General features: G+C 39.4%; 1 protein-coding gene across 5 annotated transcripts in view; it reads right to left on the reverse strand.

The window, feature by feature from the left end:
• Positions 1 to 2,140: 2,140 nt before the first annotated feature.
• TENT4B (terminal nucleotidyltransferase 4B) overlaps positions 2,141 to 23,588 on the reverse strand; it is an 85,345-nt gene continuing 63,897 nt past the window's right edge. For 2 of the 5 annotated variants that reach the window (XM_050774795.1, XM_050774793.1), the window contains 9 exons: positions 22,209 to 22,329; positions 20,429 to 20,536; positions 15,601 to 15,729; positions 14,648 to 14,861; positions 13,247 to 13,373; positions 13,036 to 13,139; positions 12,745 to 12,791; positions 9,473 to 9,637; positions 5,630 to 8,337 (listed from right to left, as the gene is read on the reverse strand). In XM_050774795.1, the coding sequence (XP_050630752.1) occupies positions 8,161 to 8,337; positions 9,473 to 9,637; positions 12,745 to 12,791; positions 13,036 to 13,139; positions 13,247 to 13,373; positions 14,648 to 14,861; positions 15,601 to 15,729; positions 20,429 to 20,536; positions 22,209 to 22,329 (1,192 nt within the window). In that variant the 3' untranslated portion in view covers positions 5,630 to 8,160. Of the gene's footprint in view, positions 2,526 to 5,629; positions 8,338 to 9,472; positions 9,638 to 12,744; positions 12,933 to 13,035; positions 13,140 to 13,246; positions 13,374 to 14,647; positions 14,862 to 15,600; positions 15,730 to 20,428; positions 20,537 to 22,208; positions 22,330 to 23,588 lie in introns of those variants that run through there. The other 3 variants (XM_050774794.1, XM_050774791.1, XM_050774792.1) reach the window with 2 other exon arrangements.

Here is a 23,588-nt window from a genome sequence, read left to right on the forward strand (position 1 = left end):
ATAGAAAAAATAGCAAAGCACTGTTTCAGATGACCATGTTATATTTATAACATTTAAACCCAGCAAAAATATCAAATGAAACAGTTTTCAAAGCAAGTCATGAAAATTCAACTTAAAAGAATGTCAAACCGGCCAGGTGTGGTGACTCATGCCTGTAATCCCAGCAATTTGGGAGGCCAAGATGAGCAGATCACTTGAGGCCAGGAGTTCCCGGGCAACATGGTGAGACCTCACCCCCACCCCATCTCTTCAATTTTTTCTTTTTTCTTTTTTCTGGGGGGTGGGGGACAGAATCTCTGTCTCAAAGAGTCTCTGTTGCCCAGGCTGGAGTGCAGTGGTGTAATCTCAGCTCAGTGCAACCTCTGACTCCCAGGTTCAAGCGAATGTCCTGCCTCAGCCTCCAGAGTAGCTGGGACTATGGATGCATGCCACCACGTCCAGCTAATTTTTGTATTTTTTAGTAGAGATGGGTTTTCACCATGTTGCCTAGGCTGGTCTTGAACTCCTGGCCTCAAGTGATCCTCCCACTTTGGCCTCCCGAAGTGCGGGATTACAGGCATAAGCCACCGTGCCTGGCCAAAAAAAAAAAAAAAAAATTTAAATGTAAAACTGTGGGAAAGATTTTTTCCTTAGTAAAATGGGTTCAGAAGAAAATTGTCATCAAATAGCAGTACTTTAGAAAATCCCTATTTAAGGTAAGCTGATGCAGTAAGCCTGGGCAACAGAGCAAGACCCTCTCTCTAAAAACAAAAAGGAAGCTGAAAAATACTGGATGTTTCTATTAATTTGTTAGCCTTGATGTGTCTGACACATTAATTTGCCAAAGCAACTTGCAAGCAAAAGTCAGCATAAAAAGGAATGAAATATATCTCTACGTGTACTGACCTGGAAACACATCTTTATATGGTAGGGGAATTGCAGAAAACTACAATACGATCCCATTTGTGTTAAAGGATGAAAGACCCCCTGAAATTATACTTGTTCATGTGTATAAATGCACAGAAAAAAAATCTAGGCTATGTCCCATAATACTAAGATGGATGGGTTTGGGGAGATGACTGGGATTAGGGACTGAAGTGCAGCTAGATCCTTTTACTTAAATGTTTACATTTCTTCACAATAGAAAATACATTCATATGTTACTTGTGAAATAATTCACTGTGTCTAGGTAGATGGACAAAATTGTCATGGATATTCATTCTCTACTATTATATTTGAGAAACTTTTGGGATAATATTTAGGAGGATTTTGCTTTTTTTGCCTTTTTAAAGAGAGCACTTCCAGCAGAGGTTTAAGCAGCAGAAATCGGCCAGGTGTGGTGGCTCACACCTGTAGTCCCAGCACTTTGGGAGGCCAAGGTGGGCAGATCATTTGAGCCCAGGAGGTCGAGGCTACGGTAAGCTGGAATGGCACCACTGCACCAGCCTAGGTGACAGAGTGAGACCCTGTCTGAAGAAAAAAAAAGGCGGGGGGGGGAAAAGACATGGCGCTGGAGTGGGCAGTGTGGTTTCACCCGCCAGTTGTCTACATGCTGCTGAGCACCTTCACTCTAAGCCAGTTTGGGATTATCTTACGGGAAACTATCCGAGATTTTTTTTTGGTCACTGCTTGGCTAGCTCCCAGGCAGACAGACCAGTCCAAACCAAATCCTATCCTGCTGAGGGAAAATTCTGAGACATGCCTTAGGCTGCACTTTGGTTACTAATCCTGCCTCTCTCACTTCTCTGGAGAACCGTTTTCATTATTCTGTTGTAATTATCTGTTACTTGTTACTCTGCCCAACCTATGGTAATGCATTTCATTTGCTTAGTATAGCAACCATAACCCCCTGCATTAAAGTAGAGGGTGAAACTGGGCTGGCATTTGTGAATAACCAAATTCTATGAGATCAGTTTCCATAATCTTCCGTGGCTGTTGGGGGGCGGGGGAGTCAAACGGTTATCATTGTCTAGGACAGAGTAGGATGAAAACAACATCCTCAAGCATCTCCCAGTACTAGTATTAAAAAGGATGAGAACCAGCTTACAGAACTAGCCACAGAAATGTCATATGTGCACAAGAAAACCTGCCTAAACAGAGCTGTCTTTAAATTTTAGAAAAAGTAGTCATTCAGGTTTTACATAAGGGCTCATACCAGAGGTTTTGAAGATAAATGAAAGCACAAAGCCTTTATTGAATTGCAGATTATGAATAATAAACCAAGTGGTAAGCACTAGGGGCAGATGTGCATAGAAATGCAATTTATAAAATTTCCAAGGCAAATAATTGACATCTTTGAAGAAACTGTCGTTAGCTTAAAAAATCTTCCAGGTGTGCAATTCATTCATAGTTTTCATCACTGGTTGCCCAGTGATATGGCCTCAGGAAATGTTGAGATTTCTTAAATCATTTGTATCAAATATCTTTTTCTGGTAAATTCCTTAGTGTCTCTGCAGTGGTAACTAGACAAGACTGGAAAGTTTTCAAGATGATTCAAACCTCCAGCACCTCACAGGAGTCCACATTTCTTAACACAGAAGACAATGCTAATCAAAGAAGGAAATAAATGAAAAGGTTATTAAAAACAAATACTGGCTTCACCAAAGTTTCTAAATATACATATCTATGTATATTCCACTAAAAATGTTTAACCCAATAGTCCTTCACTCTTTATATCCAGAAACTACACTTGTTGTCCGTCACTTGTCACCCATAACAATGTGCGTTAAGGCAGGGCTGCTTTTTAGTAGTAAAGACTGGAGACTCATGACACTTCTAACAAACAAGCTTGATTTATTTTAGGATTGCAAGACTTTCAAAAGACTTCTTAAAAGTGACTTCTGCAAGTTTCAATATGCAAAAATCAGAGAGGATCTTAAAATTAGGAGATTAAGTTTAGGGACAAAACAACATATTATGATAAGTTGCAACTAAATATAAGAGGTAATAATGAAATGGTCTTAGGGAAGAGCTATGAATAGCACAGAATCCAAATTGAAAGATGAAGAAACATATTAACTCCAAGAATGTGGCTGATAACCCATCATTTCACTCTCTTTGAAAGGCATGGGCTAACTTCTAAGAGGCAAGTACTGAACTTCACCAAGTCACTGGCTTTGGGGAATGCTTTTCCAAGTCCCCCTTTCCCTCCCCTACCCAATTCTACCCCACCTCACCATTCAGGTTTTTGTTTGTTTTTAAGAGACAAAGGTCTTGAACTCCTGGCCTCAAGCAATCCTCCCACTGCAGCCTCCCAAAGTGCTGGGATTACAGGCGTGAGCCACCATGCCCAGCCTGAGCAACTTGTTTACTTCATACTTTCTCACTGGTACTATATGCGTTGTTTCTAGGCATCTTTAAGATAAATAACATTCCCCCAAAATATGTCCAGACTGTCCTTAGGAGAGACCTTCCATGTTACCAAGCCACACAGAAGCTGGTGTAGTGAAAGGTACCTCAGTGGTGAAGCCACAAGGACGTTAAGTTAAAACGTAGAACTAGAGATGATATGCAAATACTAATAAAAACGTTCACTGAAATACACAAGAGAACACCTGATTTCCACATCATTAGCTGTTCTTATTGACATAACTAAAATATCTCTCAGTAAATCCAGGAGCTACCACAAATTTATAATAACCAAAGTGAATGCACTACATCCATCTCTCTGGTTCCGCCTCCTTTTCTTTCAGGCTACTAGGCTATGGACAAGGTTAAACTCAATAAAGTACACACTTAAATAGAAAATGTAAAGGCCAAACATATTTTTTTAAAAAAACCAAAAACCTGAGAGACAGTAAAATAAACATTAGCAGTTTACTAACTAAAAACTGTCCTCAAATATTTAATTCTAGATATCAAATAGATCAGCAGACTTTATAAGCAATTTTTCTGGTTAATAATTTTGTCAACATTCAATATCTACATATATTTAGCTCATTATCTTTGACCAAAAAAAAAGAAAAGTTGCTAATGGTGTGAAGTCAAGATGGCTCAGAACAAGATGACTGAGAAAAAGGCTTCCAGTTAGGTCGAGTTTTCAAATCATGTAAATAACTTCTGCAGTAAAATCTGGCTTGTTTCTTAGCTATGTTAAATATCAAGGAGCACATTAAAATTTGATCTTTAACACTTATTCTACCCACAAATGTTCTGACAAGATGGCAGGTAGCTAGTCTTGAGGGTCAGAAACCAAGGCAAGATGAACTCTTTCAAGGAATTTCACATACAAATCTTTGTTCCCACTTTAATGCTGGAATGTTAACGTCATTCTCTAAATATTTTACTAGATGAACTATGACCCTGATGAAAATTACTATCAACAGTAACTACTAAATGTAACTTTTATATTCAATTAGGTTTGTTAGAGGCATTTATAGAATATTTTGCTCACCAAATACTTAGAGAATGTGCCTTTCCAGTAACTGAAAAAGTGTAATGAACTAGGAGAAGAATAGATGGGTAAGAATAAATTCTTCTGTTCATTAATTTTAATGTTTCAATATTTATCACAGCAAAATTGGGAATGTCTTTTTGATAGTTTACCATTTAATTTTGACTGTGAAGCAACCAACTGTCTAGAAACATTCTTGGTTAGTGACAGAAACATTGAGAAATCAACATGTTAGAATTCAAGGAACTGATCAAACTATAGATCAATATTAAAGTAAAACTGAGAGGTAGTCATGACCAATAAAAATATCAGCAACATTTACCACTAATACCTCATAATGGTGATTTCTAACAGATCAACCTTAACAACTACACCTCCCAGTCGCTGGAGAGGGCTTTGCAACGAACACGTCACAGCAAGAGAATCCTGCACTTCACGTGGTTATTACTCTTTTCTGACCCTCTAGTGTTTCCAGAAACCCCAAACACTAGTCCATAGGTTCAGGCAAACACAAGTACACTTACCATTTCATGGGGGAGGGAATGAGCAGAAAACACATGGAGATATATAAGGTTCCAGTGGAAAAAGACAATTAAAAATGCTCACCCTATTGCCCATGTTTTGCCCTGTGCAGATTTCATCTAGGAATACTGGAGCCAAATCAAATAAGCTAAATATTAATAAGGCTCAAAATGCAAGTAAAGGTAAAGTACACTCAAAACAGGCCAAAAATATAACAGAATCAACTGTTGAAGACTGGAGGGCAATTACTTATAAAAAACATAGGTCCTACAGATCCAAGCTAGATTTGAAAACTGAGTGCAACATCTCCAAACCAAACAAAGACGTTCAAAACCAGGCACCTTCACAGTCACCTTAAAGCTGGAGGGAAAAAATGGATATACTTTTATCATAAAACATAACCCGTAAGATTTTGTGCTGACACCTCACCAACCCATCAGCACCTCTAAAAAACAGTATTTAAATATTAATATTTCTAATGGCCAGGTACACATACATGACTGCCAGAGAAATGTCACCAGAGTAAGGCAGAATTTGTAAAATCCCATTCTACAAGTATTAGCAAAGGAAGGTTATGATTCATGGATATGAATGGACTATAATATATAAATGACACATTTCTGATATATTCACAAAATCTTTATAGAAAGTATTAAAACTCAAAAAAGAAGTAAGATAGGAGTCAAATAGAGAGATGAAATGTATAAAACAAATGAGCAGGCAAACTAAAAGTTATTGAAAGTATTTTACTTCAGATTGAAAAATGAACAGCTTCCACACTGTTCACTGCAAGATACACAGTATTCACGAATACAATGCTGGTCATTTGAGGAAATGTATACACACCTCAATTTCTCCTTCATGCTTTTTTCTTTTAGAAAGATACTGTTTACCAAAAAGAAACTTCAGCAGTACAGGAAAAACTATTTTCCCAATAAATTTACGAAAACCTAAGATTCCCAATGGAATCAAGATTATCTTCCCGCTACCACCACCTTAATATAATCACATGCTTATTGGAACACTAATATTCGCACCCTAAGAGTACATTTACTTTCAACAATGAGGGTGATTCCTTAAAAACAAACAAACAAAAAACAACAAAAAAAACTTCAGTGTGGTAAATGTAACATAGATCTCTGCAAGTATTAAGTGTCTGAAATAGGCAGCTAATACTGGATTTAATATTATTTTATAAATAATTGTTCCCTTAGCAGTAAACATAAGTCTACACATTCACAATTGTCCTAGAAAATAAATACTGTGATTATGCACAATGTTATGACAAACTAGTTTCAAAAACAAAAGCTCAACATCTCGATAAAAATTCTGATCAGAATGTGACTCAAAAATTTAAAACATTGTCAAAATAACATCACATTTAAAATCTTCCACAGTTTACACGAGTACTATGAGTTTCCAGTTTCGGAACACATTTTTCCATTGTGAATTAAAATATGAACATATTGAAAATTGTTAATTTCAGTGATGACATCAGTTTTGGTCTTACTTTAGCATTATTTTCTTTATAAAAAGTTACACTAAGTGTCCATTAATGGTCTGATTGGTCTTCAGTATTTCATAAATGTATATAAAAGAAACTCCTAAAAGCCAATAGTACTTTATATGTATATATATATAAAAGAATCTTGTCTCAGAAATGGCTGTATTTAACAGAGCCATACACACTGATGCTAAACATAAGAGCTTTCACCCTGAAAGAAAGCATTTTCAGAAATGTCACTTACATTCTATTATATTAAATATTCCCAACTGAGTTTCAAACTCAACAGGTAATGATAACAGAATTATACATCTCATTGCACTCAAAGCTGACTACAACCAAAATTTACAGTATGATTGAAACAAGCCAATGCTTAAAAAAGTTTTAATTAATGATAACAATTCCATGAAAGAAGAGGATAAAGAATGGGATGACAAGAAGTATTTGGTCTTAATAAGGCAATACAAAATAGATCCATTATCAAAGACCATTTAATTTGGAAAGATCAACAATACCAAAAGCATAAAGTGGAATATAAGAAAATAGTTTTTTATAAGTATGATTTAATTAAAGCTGTTTACAGTTATTCTCCCACAGTAGTTAAGCATGAATTTTAAAAAGAATAAGAGATGAGAAACAGGCACACGCAGCACACAGGGTTAGAGAAGCCAGCATGCAAAGTCTGTGGAACTCGAAGTTTCACTGCAACAGGAATGAGACCAGACATGGGTGGCCGTTTTTTTTTTTGGTTTTGTTTTTTGGGGTTTTTTTTTCCTATTAGGAAGAAATGGGGGGGAAAAAAAAAGACTGCAAAGGCAGCAAACACAAAGTCATGTAATTGCCCATTGCCCAAGACGACAGCACTATAGAAAACAGTTGCAAGTTAATTCTCAGAGATGACCAGAGATTTTTCAGTGTTTACACAAAGTACATAGTTTTTTTTTTTTTTTTTTACAAAATAAAATAAACATCATTTGCCACCATAAACCTTTTCTTTAGAGAGGAGAAATTTTTGCAGCAGGACACAAGGGTTCTATTAAGTCATTTCAATGCTGAGAAAAACAAATTGAGTAATAGAACTAATCACTTCCCTATATATGGATGTTAAGATGACAATTTAGATTATTTTTCAAACTAATCCTGAGAAAAAATCTGTTTACAATTTAAACAGTAATGTTATGTAAAAAGTATTATTAACAAATCCACTATTACAAATATCAATTTCCTATATGGTCTTCTATACATACACACAATAAAATGGTAAATATATGCAAAAATATTAAAAAAAAAAAAAAAACATGCACAGATCACTTTCCCCTTTGGAATCTGGACTTCCTATCAGATACCTTTGTTTTCCTTCCCCACCCTATCCTCTGATATTGTTTCTATCACCCTACCAACACTGAATACTATTCCCTATAACTCTGCATAAAGCCAATGAGAAATATATTTATTTTACATTCAAGCTTTAAATCTTAAAATGACCCTGTTGTAGCATATGACTTATCAAATAAGCAGCCTTTTTTTCCCCCTTTTATGCTTGCTTTTTTTTTTTTTTTTTTTTTTTTTTTTTTTTTTTTTTTTTTTTTTTTTGCAGTTGTCAGTCTTCATGATCCATTCTGTGGCGAGCTGGGAAAAAACGCAGTTGCTAAATCAACGTCTGAACAGTGTGAGGCTCCTGAATGTCTCCCAGGAGTCCCTGCGCAACTGTCCTGAGCATGAGATCATTGCACAGAGAAGACAGTCCACCGCGCAGCGCCGACTATCTACAGAGGTCTGAGAGGGGCGCGTCCCTCTTGTGTTTCCTCTTTTTGCCATGGTAATACTGATTATTGGATTTGCCTTGATGTTGTTTGTTTGTCATCAAGGAACCATGGCTTGTTTGAGTTGTACCTTGGAAGCCTTTGCTGGAAGAACGAAAGAGCCTTGCTGATCCATGCTGCAGAAACAGAAAACGACCACAAAGACATCAGTATTGCAGAAAAGCATCTGGATTTGGGGCAGCTTTCAAAACTAGGAATATGCTGGCTAGAGAGTTACCTTACTGACCACTGACTTATCTAGTGGGCAGAAAAAGCTGTTACAGGGGTTAACTCTTTTTAGCTCTGAAACCCTTACTTTATTTTAATGGAAATATTGAAAAGCATAGACCACTCGCTTACCTTCTTAACAGTGTGTGTGGGATGTAAAGGTTTTCTTAAGAAACCTACCAACCCAAATACCACATCATAAGTCACATAGCGGGAAGAGGCTCTTGGACATGACAGGCACGCGGGTAGGTTGGGGTCAGCACAGGTGGCCGCTCCCTTCCTGCTATTCATGGCCTGTGGCTTTCTCATGACCCCAGTCCCTTCTGTCAACCCTGTCACTTGAACTGGTATTTTGAGTCTGTGTCTGGCATACATGGCTAAAAGCCACGGAGGTAAAATGAACTCAGTGAGTCAAATCAGACACAAGGTAACAGCCAAGAGGCCTCTTCCCAGGTTCCCAGTTATAGTTAGGAGTGACCCAGCCTCAGGCCAGAGCCCCATATCAATGGCTTCCTCCCCTCACTCTGAGTCATTACTCAGTTAATGACAATTCTAGGCAACAAAAAAACTTAAACTAGAGTATCTCTGTGGCCTTTTAAGTCCAGGCTAATGTTAATCAACTGACCATGCCTGACAGCCAGCTGATCATTTCAACACGGGCAACAAGGTATTGAACATTAAAATATTAGAAAAGGATACATTATTCCCAGACATGCACACTGCCATGAGGCCTCACAAAACCTTCATGCCAGCTTATTTCATGTACAATTGAAACATTTTTTATATGGTAGTTTGGCTGGAACATCTTATAAGGACCAGTCAATAGATTTCTGAAGAGGTTTATGTTACAATGGTGTCTCACAAAGATCCTTAGGACATCCTGTTCCTAGAAGCACTGTCATGTGTTGGAATCTCTTAGAATAAAGTAAGTTTGTTCTTCAATCTAGCGTTTTCTTCAAACCCATGCTGCATATTATTCACATGTAGGAAACTCTAAATATTTTGTATCAAACACTAACAATTAAAAACCCACGTTCCACATACCTGAGATTTGTTGGTGCTGTTGGATGTGTTAGTGGTTTGGGTGCTTTGCATTTTGCCAACTGCCTGAGAGGACTCCAGGGATACATCTTGCGACCCTACTCGGTTCCCAGTGGACGGACGGCAAAGCAGCTGTTTCGGGGTTTTGCATGGTGTTGCATCGGAATCCTAACACAAGTCACATGAGTTATAATGTGACATATTAGTAATTTAGATACTCAATATTCAGAAAGAAAAACAATTTTGGTTAAAGTACTCTCTAGACTAAATTTAAACATTTGGGAGTTAAAAGAAGCACACTGAGGAATTTACAAAATTAATTGTTTGTTTAAATTTTCCTCTAAACATTTAAAGTGACTGATTTTATCAGAGAGCTTCTGTTCATTGTTAAATCCACTGCCCACATCTTACCTTGAAGGAGCTCACAGAGGTCTGAGTTTATTTGTTTTCTTATTTATAGAAAATGAAAGAGTATGGTAAAGAGTGAGGAACCTAGGTCCTAGTCCCTGGCTTCAGCCAGACACAAGATGTCATTTGTCTGTAATGACAAATCAATGATCATTCCAACCAAACATACTGGTGTGGGTGGGTGCAGACTTCCCAGCGACAGTGGGCTGAGCCCCACCTGTTTCTGGGCTGCTTGGGCCATGACAATGCTACGTCTCTCTGCAGGTCTCCACCCTGGCCCTGGCACTTTACCCAGTATCTCAGAGTCGCAGTCTCTCACTTCCCAAGACTCCATCTCCCTGTGTCTGTGACATCTAGCTTGGCATTCTGTCCTCCAGAGCATACTGCTCTAGGAACCAAAAAGGCACACGGGGAGATTTTGCACAGGAGGATTTATGATTCCATATTGACACACGGTCATCAACAACATACAATATTTAGATTACTTTTCATGTCCTACACTTAATAAAGTTAAAATCAAACAGGTAAGCCTGCTTTAGATATCAAATCAGTAAACTACAAATTAACCTTGATTTTAAAAGGTAACTTACGTTATAATTGACACATAAATTCTATCAGGATGGGGGAAGAAAAAAAATTCTATCAGGGTAGAAAGAGAAAGTAGATTAGAAATTACCAGAGGATAAGGGAGGGAAGGAAGAATTAGGAGAAACTACTACTAAATGCAGGGTTTCTTCTTGGGGTATGGAAATGTTCTAGAATTACTGGAGACGGCTATACAACATTGTGAATATGTTCTAAAAACCACTGAATTGTACATTTTTAATGCTGAATTTTATGTTAATTATACCTCAATTAAAAAAAATTTGGCTGAGCACAGTGGCTCACACCTCTAATCCCAGCACTTTGGGAGGCCTATGCGGGTGGATCACGAGGTCAGGAGATCGAGATCATGGTGAAACCCCGTCTCTACTAAAAATACAAAAAATTAGCCAGGTGCGGTGGCGGGCACCTGTAGTCCCAGCTACTCGGGAGGCTGAGACAGGAGAATGGCGGGAACCCGGGTGGTGGAGCTTGCAGTGGGCCAAGATCACGCCACTGCACTCCAGCCTGGGCAACAGAGCGAGACTCCGTCTCAAAAAACAAAAAAAACAAAAAAACAAACAAAATTCAACCAGGAAGCTGAAAAAAATTGAGTGAAAGAAGCCTTACACAAAAGTATATTCTATGTGGTTCCATATATATGAAATTCTGAAACAGGCAAAACTAACTATGGTGTCAAAAAGTCATAACAGCTGGGCTCACACCTGTAATCCCAGCACTTTGGGAGGCCAAGGTGGGCAGATCACAAGGTCAGGAGCTCGCGACCAGCCTGGCCAACATGGTGAAACCCCATCTCTACTAAAAATAGAAAAAATTAGCTCGGTGTGGTGGCACGTGCCTGTAATCTCAGATACTCAGGAGGCTGAGGCAGGAGAATTGCTTGAACCCAGGAGGTGGAGCTTGTGGTGAGCGAAGATCATGCCATTACATTCCAGCCTGGGTGACACAGCAAGACTCCGTCTCAAAAAAAAAAAAAAAAAAAAGAAAGAAAGAAAAATGTTAAAGGCCAGGTGGGGTGGCTCATGCTTGTAATCCCAGCAACTTAGGAGGTTGAGGCGGGTGGATCACGAGATCAGGAGTTCAAGACCAGCCTGACCAACATAGTGAAACCCCGTCTCTACTAAAAATAAAAAAAATTAGCCAGGCACGGTGGTGTGCACCTGTAATCCCAGCTACTCAGGAGGCTGAGGCAGGAGAATCGCTTGAACCCGGGAGGCAGAGGCTGCAGTGAGCCAAGATCACACCACTGCACTCCAGCCTTGGTGACAGGGCGAGACTCCATCTCAAAAAAAAAAAAAAAATTGTAACAGTGGTTCCCTCTGAGGGTGGGGTTAGGGATTGATGAAAGAATCATGAGCTTGCTCTTTGGGTTGACGGTAATATTTGTACCTTATTAGGATTTTGGGCTATACATGTGTATGTATGTATTTGATAAAATTTAGTGAACATATGAGCAAGTAACCTAGACCCTGAAAGTAAAACAATTAGGGAAATTTAAAAAAAAAATTTAGTAAATGTACACTTAAGATTTCCTTATATGTCAATTTCATATCAAAAGGAAAAAATAGGCTGGGCACGGTGGCTCACGCCTGTAATCCCAGCACTTTGGGAAGGTGGCAGGTGGATCACTTGAGTTCAGGAGTTTGAGACCAGCCTGGCCAACAAGGTTAAACCCCGTCTCTACTAAAAATACAAAAAAATTAGTCCTGTGTGGTAGCAGGCGCCTGTAATCCCAGCTACCCAGGAGGCTGAGACAGGAGAATCGTTTGAACATGGGAGGCGGAGGTTGCAGTGAGCTGAGATCATACCACTGCACTCCAGCCTGGGCGACAGAGGGAGACCCCGTCTCAAAAGAAAAAAAAGGGAAAAAACAATAAACAAATATTGGAGTCTGGCTACAAGGATGCACAAGCTACAGTACTCTAGGGGAACTGATGTCTGTAATCTACTTTGAAATAGATCAAAGAATAAGATGAATTAATGGATAGAGTGATGGATAGACAGGTATGAGATAAGCAAGTAAAAGGTTAATGGCAGAATCTATTGGTGAGTACATGAATGCTCACTAAAATTTGTTCACTTTTGCTGTATGCTTGAAATTTTTCATAACAAAATGTTGAGAAAAAGTACAAGCATGGAAGTTATTAAAATATCCCAGTAAAATGTAAGCAAAGGAAGTAGCCTTAGCCTTCAAGACAGCGTTAACCCCAGCAAGAGAACGTGCATGCGTCTGAGTTCAGAAGAGCTGAGGCTATCATACTTACTACATCGCTAGAGCTGGACTGTGTGGCAGAAGAGGACGACACTGGACCTGATGAAGAGTTTGAAGAGTGTTTACTAAGAGATTCCGAGGTTTTACTTCTACATTTTCCAAGGGCTTCATTTTCTTCAGATAGATTATTATTACATTTATCTAACTGCTGAGTATCTACTATCAAGGTAACACCATTTCCTGAAAGAGTGGCAAAAGATTGGAAAACGTTTCTTCCCATTAAACGCACACAACACAGAAAAGCCTCTAATACTCAGTCAATCGACCAAGGAAAATATCTTACCATTGCATGAAGGCTCAGGTCTATTCTTCAAGCCCCACTGCTTTGATATCCAATCTCTGTATGTGGCGACTTCATCTGTTACTCTAATTATTCTACCTAGTATGCTGCACGTGTTTAAAAAGAAAGGGAGAGGGAGGGAATAACATTAATTTGAAGATAAGAAGCCACAACCAATTTTGACACAATGGGCTGGTTACACATGAACTTTTACCTTTCTGTTTCATTGTTGGGATAGTACTTTGCTATTGGTGATACAGCATGACTCAAAACAACGTAGGCATAATCAAAGGCCTGCTTCACTTGCATGGCCCCATATGAACTCCTTCCAACATCATTACCTTTAAAAGAAATATAGGTAACATAGTAAGCTTGACTGTGCTTAATGTGCACTAAATGTTGACGACCCTCTTCCAGGAGAGCAAGGGCCATAGCTATCCCACCAGAGTTGTGCCTGGAAGCTGAGCTGTGAGCTGTTCCCAAAGCTCCCCAGTCTCTGAATATGTGCATCATGCAGTTGGTACTTCATTATGGTGTATCAGTTGTCGAAATGTATTCTGGCCCATCAAGAACTATCCCATTCCATACATAAACAGTTATGCAAACAAAAGAAATAGCGCCCTGTTCACTCCTAAGAGTGAAACCCCAAGTTACATTAGAAATACTTCTATATTTTTTGGGTTTATATTAGCTATATATCTATTTATCACTCTAAATTATGAGCCCCTAAAAAGCAAGGATCATCTTGCTGAAAAGTCTTCGTGTCCTTTGGCCCAATGCTTTTGAACACAGCAGGCTCCCAATCAATGTAATGTTTTCTCAGTGAATAAACACATAGAACTATTAATGTTTATAAGGCAGCTCAATAAGCCAGAAATGGTTCCTAGGCAACTACTGTATCTTTTCACTCCCTTTCCTTACTCATTTTCAAAGTTTACACATTAAAGCAAATGACTAAAAGCACTTCCACTGAAGTCCAACAACGCTGAATCTAAATATTTTACAATTATATCAAGAAAAAATATTGCTCAGAAAAATCAGGACACAAGCAAGCAAACAGAACTTCAAAAAAGCATGGAAGGAATTTACTTTCTGCTTACTTTCAAGCCCACACGAAGCTGGAAAAAGCACAAAGAGACATGCAAAATCAAAGAGGAAAGGAGAAATTCAAAAAGAAAATACATTGTCTCCTTGCATCCTTCTGCTCATGAATTCAAAGATATATTACTGTGCTTGCTGCCTCTAAGGACTTCAGAATCATCTCATTAAAGCCTCATTAATTGCTGACAACTGGTTATAATCAAGGCAATAAGGACCCAAGAAAAAGGAGAAGCAGCCACCAAACATGAATCCATCCAAATAAGTAATGCCTTTTCTACTATGCTTTTAGGGTTAAACAGATTCTACTCCCTACTTATCTGGAAGTCTCCAAGGTGTTTTTCTATTGTCTGTGTCTGTTTATTTTAGTATGTTTGCTCATGAAATATTTTGATGAAAAAAGAGTAACAATTAGAAGTTGTTCCTTCATTTTTCATCTAAAGAGAATTTAAAGTATAATAAGGTGACTGACAGTGCCCTCTCTTTGAATGCCCAAAAATTTACCTAATTTCAATACCTGGTTGTAAAGGATCTTCGATATAAAGCATTGATGGCCTGTAGCCATCTAGCATATTTTTCTGTACTTCATCTTTGGCCACATATGAACCACCATCCTTTATCCGGATGCCAGTCTTTAAATAATTGAAGTGTCGTCCATATAATTCAAAAAATTCTATTAAGAGAACACCATAGTTTGTATTGGGGATGCAAGCATCTTCCCTGGGATGTAACTAAAAGCAGAAAAGAAGAAATTATATTGGATTTTTGCTAAATTATCAAGGAGAGGGGGAATAAATTATATTCTAACTTCTACAAGCAATATTATTATAATTTTGGTTTAGCACAGCAGTCAATTGATAATGGGATAACAGCAGCCTATACTGCTGTTACACACAACACTAAAGTCCCATGGTGCGGGAATGGTGGGAGACTGTTTGTAAGGCTGAATTTTACAGGTGCACCAGGCTGCCGACCAGGGCTGGCTTGGCCCAAGACATCAGCAAAGTCGTTCTGACTCACGAATAGACTCAGGCAGTTGGCAACCCTGCGCCACATAAACACACCCATTTACAATACTAAGACTCGAATTTGCTCATCCAAATAGCAAATCTCAATTCCAACTAAACTTACAAGATTTAGCTGCTTAGAAGACATTCTTATTGCTGGCACTTATACTATTTACGCTTATGGAAACCAGGCCGTACATTCTGCATGTTAAAATTTGCAGTGAAAAGTCTGAAAAATACTAGAATATATGGGATTTAAAACCAAAAATATTCTTTCACAGGAATTTAAAAATATGTATTTGCTAAATGATAAAAATGTACCCAGTTTAAAGGGAAAAACCGTAAGGAATCAAGGAAAGCAATGCAATTACAGGTTGATTTTGATTTTTTCCAAAATGTTTCCCAGCTGATTGATCACTTTTGCTTTTAGTGTGCACTAGCATGGTATACCCATATGACTTACCTGAAGGAAACTGACTGCCATTAAAAAGAGACTATAAGAACCAATTCCACCTGTAAATACTTCATTAAGGTCCCTCTGCAATAGGAATTGTTTCAATACTAAAACCAAGTATGGCAATACAGGATATTTCTGAAAAAGAAAATTGTATTTTCAATGAATTCCTGTATCAGCAACAGATCTAAGCATTAAGAGGGGCATAAATTGGTCCTTACATTATAAAATTTGGTAGCGATATACAACATACTTAATTTTCCATTCTAAGAGTAAGCTATTAAAAAAAAGTAAACTATAGGTAATGAATGGTTCTCCCCTTATATCTAAAATGTAAGACATGTACACAGGAATAATAGCATCTAAGTATTTGCTACAGGGCTGGGCATGGTGGCTCATGCCTGTAATCCCAGCACTTTGGGAGACCAAGGCAGGCAGATTACCTGAGGTCAGGAGTCAGAGACCAGCCTGGCCAACATGATGAAACCCTGTGTCTACTAAAAATACAAAAAAGAGCCAGGAGTGGTGGCAGGAGCCTGTAATCCCAGCTACTTGGGAGGCTGAGGCAGGAGAATCACTTGAACCCGGGAGGCAGAGGATGTAGTGAGGCGAGATCGTGCCATTGCACTCCAGCCTGGGCGACAGAGCAAGAATCCATCTCAAAAAAAAAAGTACTTGCTATAGGATAGAAACACAAACAGCATGTAACTGATGATGCTCATTTGTGACCATGACCCTCTAATATTCATTTGTAAACAGATAATAGAAAGAGTACAAGGACAAAGTCACCAACATCTTAAAGCACTAAATCAGTGAGATTTTTAAGAATCACTTTTCTTGGTGGCGCGCCACTGTAGACTAGGGACCTTTAGATTATTCTGCCACAGTCCTGGGGCAAACAAGAATCCGGCCTGCTGACTTACACATGGGCTGATGACTACAAACAGACCACCCCTCCCTTCTACACTTTACAGGGAATGAGGCAGGGCTATCCTAGAGAACACCTGAACGGACAAGTATGTACAGAATGAGTCCACCTTTTGCTGTGCACATATTCATTCACTCCTCTCTGTAAGCCATGCCATAGGCTGAGGCCACTGAGGAAAACAAAGCAGGCACAACATCTTCAAAGAAGTCTTAACAGCTATTATTACTTAGGGTGGTAAAATTACTAGTTATTTCCATTTTTCTCCCCCTTACTCTGTCACCCAGGCTGGAGTACAGTAGCACAATCTTGGCTCACTGCAATCTCCAGCTCCTGGGCTCAAGTGATCCTCCCACCTCAGCCCACGACACCCAGCTAATTTTTGTATTTTTGTAGAGACAGGGTTTTACCACTGGTCTTGAACTCCTGAGCTGGTCTTGAACTCCTGAGCTCAAGTGATCTGCCTGCCTGGGCCTCCCAAAGTGTTGGGATTACAAGTGTGAACCATAGCACCTGGCCAGTGATTTCTATTTTTTTCTTTACTCTTATCTCTGTTTTCTAGATGTCCTACAGTGAACATGCATGGCTTCTATAAAAAAGAAAAAAAAAAAAAGCTTATACTTTTGCAAATTGTATCAAACTAAGCAAGCATAGGAAAGAACAAAAATATGGAGAAGTAAGTATTTTTAAACATTGTGGGCTGGGCACGGTGGCTCACGCCTGTAATCTCAGCACTTTGGGAGGCCGACGTGGGCAGATCACTTGAGGTAGGGAGTTCGAGACCAGCCTGGCCAACATGGAAAAACCCCATCTCTACTAAAAATACAAAAATTAGCCGGGCGTGGTGGCACACGTATGTAGATCCAGCTATTCTAGAGGCTGAGGCACAAGAATCATTTGAACTCGGGAGGTGGAGGGTACAATGAGCCAAGATCGCACCACTGCACTCCAGCCTGAGTGACAGAGCAAAACTCTGTCTCAAAAAAAAAAAAAACCAAAAAACATTGTAGTTAAGTCAGTCTAGATACAGTTCCCTTCCAAAGAACAATAAGGGGTCAGGTTTGGTGGCTCATGCCTGTAATCCCAACATTTTGGGAGGTCAAGCAAGGAGGACTGCTTGAGCCCAGGAATTTAAGAACAGCCTGGGCAACACAGCAAGACCTCATCTCTATTTAAAAAAAAGGAAAAAAAAAAAGGGGGGGGCCACATAGCAAGACCTCATCTCTACTTTGGAAAAAAAAAAAAGTGGCCGGGCTTGGTGGCTCACGCCTATAATCCCAGCACTTCGAGAGGCTGAGGAGGGCGGATCACCTGAGGTCGGCGTTTGAGACCACCCTGGCCAACATGATGAAACTACATCTCTACTAAAAATACAAAAATTAGCTGAGCGTGGTGGTGAGCACCTGTAATCCCAACTACTCAGGAGGATGAGGCAGGAAAATCGCTTGAACCCAGGAGGCGGAGGTTGCAGTGAGCCGAGATCACGCCCCTGCACTCTATCTAGCCTGGGCAACAGAGTGAGACTCCATTTAAAAAAAAAAAAAAAAAAAAAAGTTAGCCAGGTGTGGTAGGCCCGCCTGTGATCCCAGATACTCATGCTAAGGTGGGAGGATCACTTGAGCCCAAGAGGCTGAGGCTGCAGTGAGCCATGATCACTGCACTCTAGCCTGGGTACCAGAGTGAGACCCGGTGTCAAAAAATGAAAGAAAGGAAGAAAAAGAAGAAGGAAGGAAAAGGGAAAGGGGAAGGAAGAAAAGGAGAAAAGAAAAGAAAAGAAAAGAAGAGGAAGGGAAAGAAAAAGAGAGAAAAGAGAAAGGGAGGGACAGAGGAAGAGAGAGATGGATAGGGAGAGGGAGAAGAAAAGGGGGAGGGAGAGAGAGAAAATGAGAATGTGAAAGAATAAATAATTAGGGAAATATCTAACGCAGTTTTACCTGGATATACCCTTCGACCTCAAAATTTTGCTTCTGGGACTCTTCCTACAAACATTTTGCACGTGTAAAGCAAGATGCATGCATGGAAGTATATTCGTCAATCCCTTTTTCTAACAGCAAAAGAAAAACTGGAACAACACTGAAGAACTGCTAAATCAAGCAGCCACAGTCTTACAAAAGACTACTGCCTGTGTAACCAACAAAAAGAATAAAGCAAGCCTCTATGCGTCAATATGGAAGAAACCTCCAAAACATTAAGTTTTTACAAAGGTATGAGACAATGTGTGTACAATGTGCTACTCCTTTGCTTATAATTTTAAAGAACATAAAAAAGCAACACAAAAAATAATAACTGGCAATGAGAAATTCTATAAAAATGATCTAAGTATCTATGGTGTAAGGGTGACTCACTTTACACCATCTCTTCATACTGATGAATGTTATCATGCATACGAATTTCAATTTTTAAAAGCTTTTTTCCAGAAAAATATTAGACAGGCGCACATGCACACACACATACACACATCCAATATAGTGAGATTATGGATAATATTTCTTTAATTTTCTGCTTTTCTGTCTTCCATACATTTATGCAAGATGATAATGCTTGCAACATCAAGTAGTTAACATTTTTTCTTAAAAAACAAAGAAGAAATAGAAACTTTAGAGCTGCTTGAGAAAAAAAAATTGTGAATATTCTAACAGAAGCCAAAGGAGTTAATGGTTTAGGTTAGAGAGGAGAAAGCTGACAACTATCTAAGTATGTAAAATGTTCCACAGATAATAGTGACAAATTCTTCTCTATCTTGGAAGAAAATAGAATAGAAATAAACTTAAATCATTTCAAAATAGAAGTAAGGAAGCCTGTAGGAAACACCTTAAAGGTAATTTAGGGATTGAAATCTAGAAAATGCTCTTAAAACTCTTAACCTATTTCCCGTTTAGAAAAAAAAAAGTACAGCCGGGCACGGTGGCTCACGCCTGTAATCCCAGCACTTTGGGAGGCTGAGGTGAGCAGATTGCAAGGTCAGGAGTTCAGGACCAGCCTGGCCAATACGGTGAAACCCCATCTCTACTAAAAATACAAAAATTAGCCAAGCATGGCGGCGGGTGCCTGTAGTCCCAGGTACTTGTGAGATCGAGGCAGAAGAATTGCTTGAACCTGGGAGGCGGAGGTGGCAGTGAACCAAGATCGCACCACTGCACTCCAGCCTGGGTGACAGAGCGAGACTCTGCCTCAAAAAAAGAAAAAAAAGAAAGGGCAGCTCACTGCCCGCGCAGTATTCTTGGGGCAAACAGGAAATGGGTTAAAGGAAAGGTTCTTAATCTGAACTCCTGAAGGTTAAAAACAGATGGAATCAACTGTGTAGCAGAATTCCATCTCTTCTGTCTCTACAAGGAAGGATCTAGAGCAGACAATTTCTTCAAAAGCTTTCTCAACTTTTAATTCTTACTTGAGGTCACATTATAAGTTAATCACTGATCATTACAAGCAGATTCAAAGAAAGCAAAACCATTGCATACAAAAGTAAGGTGCAGGCTGAGCATGGTGGCTCATGCCTATAATCCCAGTGCTTTGGGAGGCTGAGGCAGGAGGATTGCTTGAGGCTAGGAGTTAGAGACCAGCCTGGCCAACACAGCGAGATCCCCAACACTTTAAAAAAAAAAAAAAAAAAAAAAAAAAAGCCAGGTGTAGTGGCTCACGCCTGTAGTCCCAGCTACTTGGGAGGCTGAGGTGAGATGATCACTTGAACCCAGGAGTTTGAGGCTTTAGTGGGTCATGATCCAGCCACTGAACTCCAGCTTAGGTGACAGAGTGAGACCCTAGCTCTATTTTAAAAAGAGAGAAAGAGAGAGAGAGAGAGAGAGAGAGGTGTTTGTCAGCAACATGCATATAAAAATATTAGACCACCACCACAACAGAATCTTAAAATTACGTTTCTAATAGTTTTATTGTATAAACACTAAATTCTCTGACCTTGGTAAAATCTTTGATGAGGTCAGCTGCTCTCACGCCATTCTGTACATTAAAGCTGATATCAACTTTCACTTCAGTAAAAGAATCTGTTAGTTTAATAATAGGTACCTATAAAGAGAAGAAAGGTAAAATGTAAATGCTTTAACCAGATTAAATGACAAAATCAGGGGATGGAGGGTTACTAGACATGAGGTCTCCATCATCTCATGCGAGCATAAGAACACTGAGTATTCTAAATATGGCACACCCCAGTAACCCTGGACTGCTACAAATACCATATGTTGCATATTTAGCATTGGGCCCCATACAATATATTTTGTAATTTCTATAAATTGAGAATTTTGTTTGGTGTCCAATTTTTGATTATTTATTTTTATTGTTTATATTTAAGGCATACATGTTTTGATATACTTATCTTGATATACATACTGAAGTGATTACCACAGTTAAGTAAATTAATATGCCCATCATCTCGTTTATTAGTTGACATATAGTTATAATAATTTTAAAATTATCTAACAAAAACCTTCCTCAATACTTTGGAGAACACTTTCTGAGTATAAGATGAAGAACAATGAATACTAGGTATTAAATGTTTTGTATCATCAAACTGTTTCTAATAAGAAAATTGCTGGATTCTTAAGGTATACACTACAACCCCCTTGCATTACTGGTCAGTTTTGCAAATAGCCCAAAAAGCAACCTGACAAGGTAAGATATAAAAATTATTCTCAAAAACTGACATGATTATTTACATGAGCTATCAGGAGTTCTTTTCAAAAAATGCTCCAACTTGGGCAACACAGGGAGACCCTATCTCTACAAAAAAAATTTTTTTTTAAATAAACAAGGCGTGGTAGGGTGCGCCTGTAGTCCCAGCTACACATAAGGCTGAGGTGGGAGGATCACTTGAGTCCAGGAGTTAGGGAACAGCCTGGGCAACATAGTGAGACTGTATCTCTCTCTAAAAAAATGAATAAAATATTGCTGGGCGCAGTGGCTCACGCCTGTAATCCCAGCACTTTGGGAGGCTGAGGCGGGGCGGCTTACGAGGTCAGGAGATTGAGACCATCCTGCCTAACACAGTGAAACCCCGTCTCTATTAAAAATACAAAACATGAGCCGGGAGTGGTGGCAGGCGCCTGTAGTCCCAGCTACTCGGGAGGCTGAGGCAGGAGAATGGTGTGAACCCGGGAGGCGGAGCTTGCAGTGAGCCGAGATCGCGCCACTGCACTCCAGCCTGGGTGACAGAGCAAGACTCTGTCTCAAAAAAAAAATAATAATGCAAATGAATAAAACAAACATCTCTACAGTGAGTACTGTGTGTGATAAAATTGGGTATTCTGCTGTTGTTAAAAGAAATGCAGGCCAGGTGCAGAGGCTCACACCTGTAATCCCAGCACTTTGGGAGGCAGAGGTGGGTGGATCACTTGAACCCAGGAGTTGGAGATCAGTCTGGGCAACACGGTGAAACCCCGTCTCTACAAAATTTACAAAAAAATTAGCCAGGCATGGCAGGCTGTGTCTGTAGTCCAGCTCCTCGAGATGCTGAAGTAGAAGGATCACTTGAGCCGAGGAGGTACAGGTTGCAGTGACCCAAGATTGTGTGGTCACAATCCAGCGTGGACAACCAGAAAACTTTTTATGTGCAAGCACGGTGACATTAACAAAATGAAAGAATCACTCACTTGCAATGTAACTGTGCTCACCAAACTTTAATTTTAATTCAAGTTTCATAGGTAAATAACCAAGGTTTAATATGAAATGCTGCAGAACTTACAGTTGCTTTGTCTAAAACTTTCACCGAATCCTCATCTGCGACTTTGTGTTTCCGAAGAGCTTCTTCCAGAGTCCAGAGGGGTAGGTTCTCCCACTTCCCAAACACCACTAGGTCGATGTCACTGAACACAGAATACATATACAAGAGGGTCTGAAGAAGCTGGAAACTTGTTTTAACTGACACTCACGCTTACAGACTTCATTAGTACAATTAAAACCTATTTCCCATCCTGGCCAACAAAGACTAAATGTGTTAGTGATAATGGTTTTGTGGAGAGGGGAAATAGTAGTTGTTGATTTTAACAAACTCCTCCTCCCAGTCATTTCACAGAATTCAGGTCTCAGGAAATAGGGTAATTTTGAAAGAAGTAAAACCTCAAAAAAAAAAAAAGAATAAAAAAAAAGGCCCTTAACGTCTTTTCCTTAATAAAGGCTTCTGGTACTAGACATAATGATTTTCCTATCTGGATGAGATTAATTGCAACTCAGAAATATTACGAAGTACTTTAAACTGGATGCAGAACAAGTATCCAGCATGCTACCATTTGTGTTAATACACACACATGTCCTTTTATATGCACAGGTATCTCTGAAAGGATATGTGAGAAACTGGTAAAAGTGGCTGTTCTGGCCGGGCGTGGTGGCTCACACCTGTAATCCCAGCGCTTTGGGAGGCCGAGGTGGGCAGATCACGAGGTCAGGAAATTGAGACCATCCTGGCTAACACGGTGAAACCCTATCTCTACTAAAAAATACAAAAAAATTAGCCGGGCACAATGGCAGGCGCCTGTAGTCCCAGCTACTCAGGAGGCTGAGGCAGGAGAATGCCGTGAACCCGGGAGGCAGAGCTTGCAGTGAGCCGAGATCGCGCCACTGCACTCCAGCCTGGGCGACAGAGCCAGACTCCATCTCAAAAACAAAACAAAACAAAACAAAAAAACAAGTGGCTGTTCCACGGAGAACCAGGGGGCAGAGGTGGGACTGAGACTTTTCCCTGTATTGATTTTTGTGCCTTTTCCAAATGTGAACTATGTGAATGTACTACCTATTCATAAAATTTAATTAAATTTTTTAAGAAAGAGTGATTTTTCATGTTTTACTGAGGCTGAGAACCTAAGTAAGAAATATGAACTCGAAGTTGAGTATTTTATGACTTTTGCAGGCCAAGGACATCTATGGGAAGAATGGAAATTGCCAGGGTCCACCCACTTCAGCACACTTTAAGTTGGGCTAAAGTGTACCAAATCAAGCTCAAATGGAAAAACATGACGCTGACTTTATTCTGGAGAGATTAGGTAATAATAGTAATAACCATGACGGAATGTTCAAACAATTTCAATTCTTAGAGAGCAAGTATTCACCCTTCAGAGAAACATCATTT

The sequence above is a fragment of the Macaca thibetana genome, chromosome 20 (assembly GCF_024542745.1).
Source record: "Macaca thibetana thibetana isolate TM-01 chromosome 20, ASM2454274v1, whole genome shotgun sequence".
NCBI lineage: Eukaryota > Metazoa > Chordata > Mammalia > Primates > Cercopithecidae > Macaca > Macaca thibetana.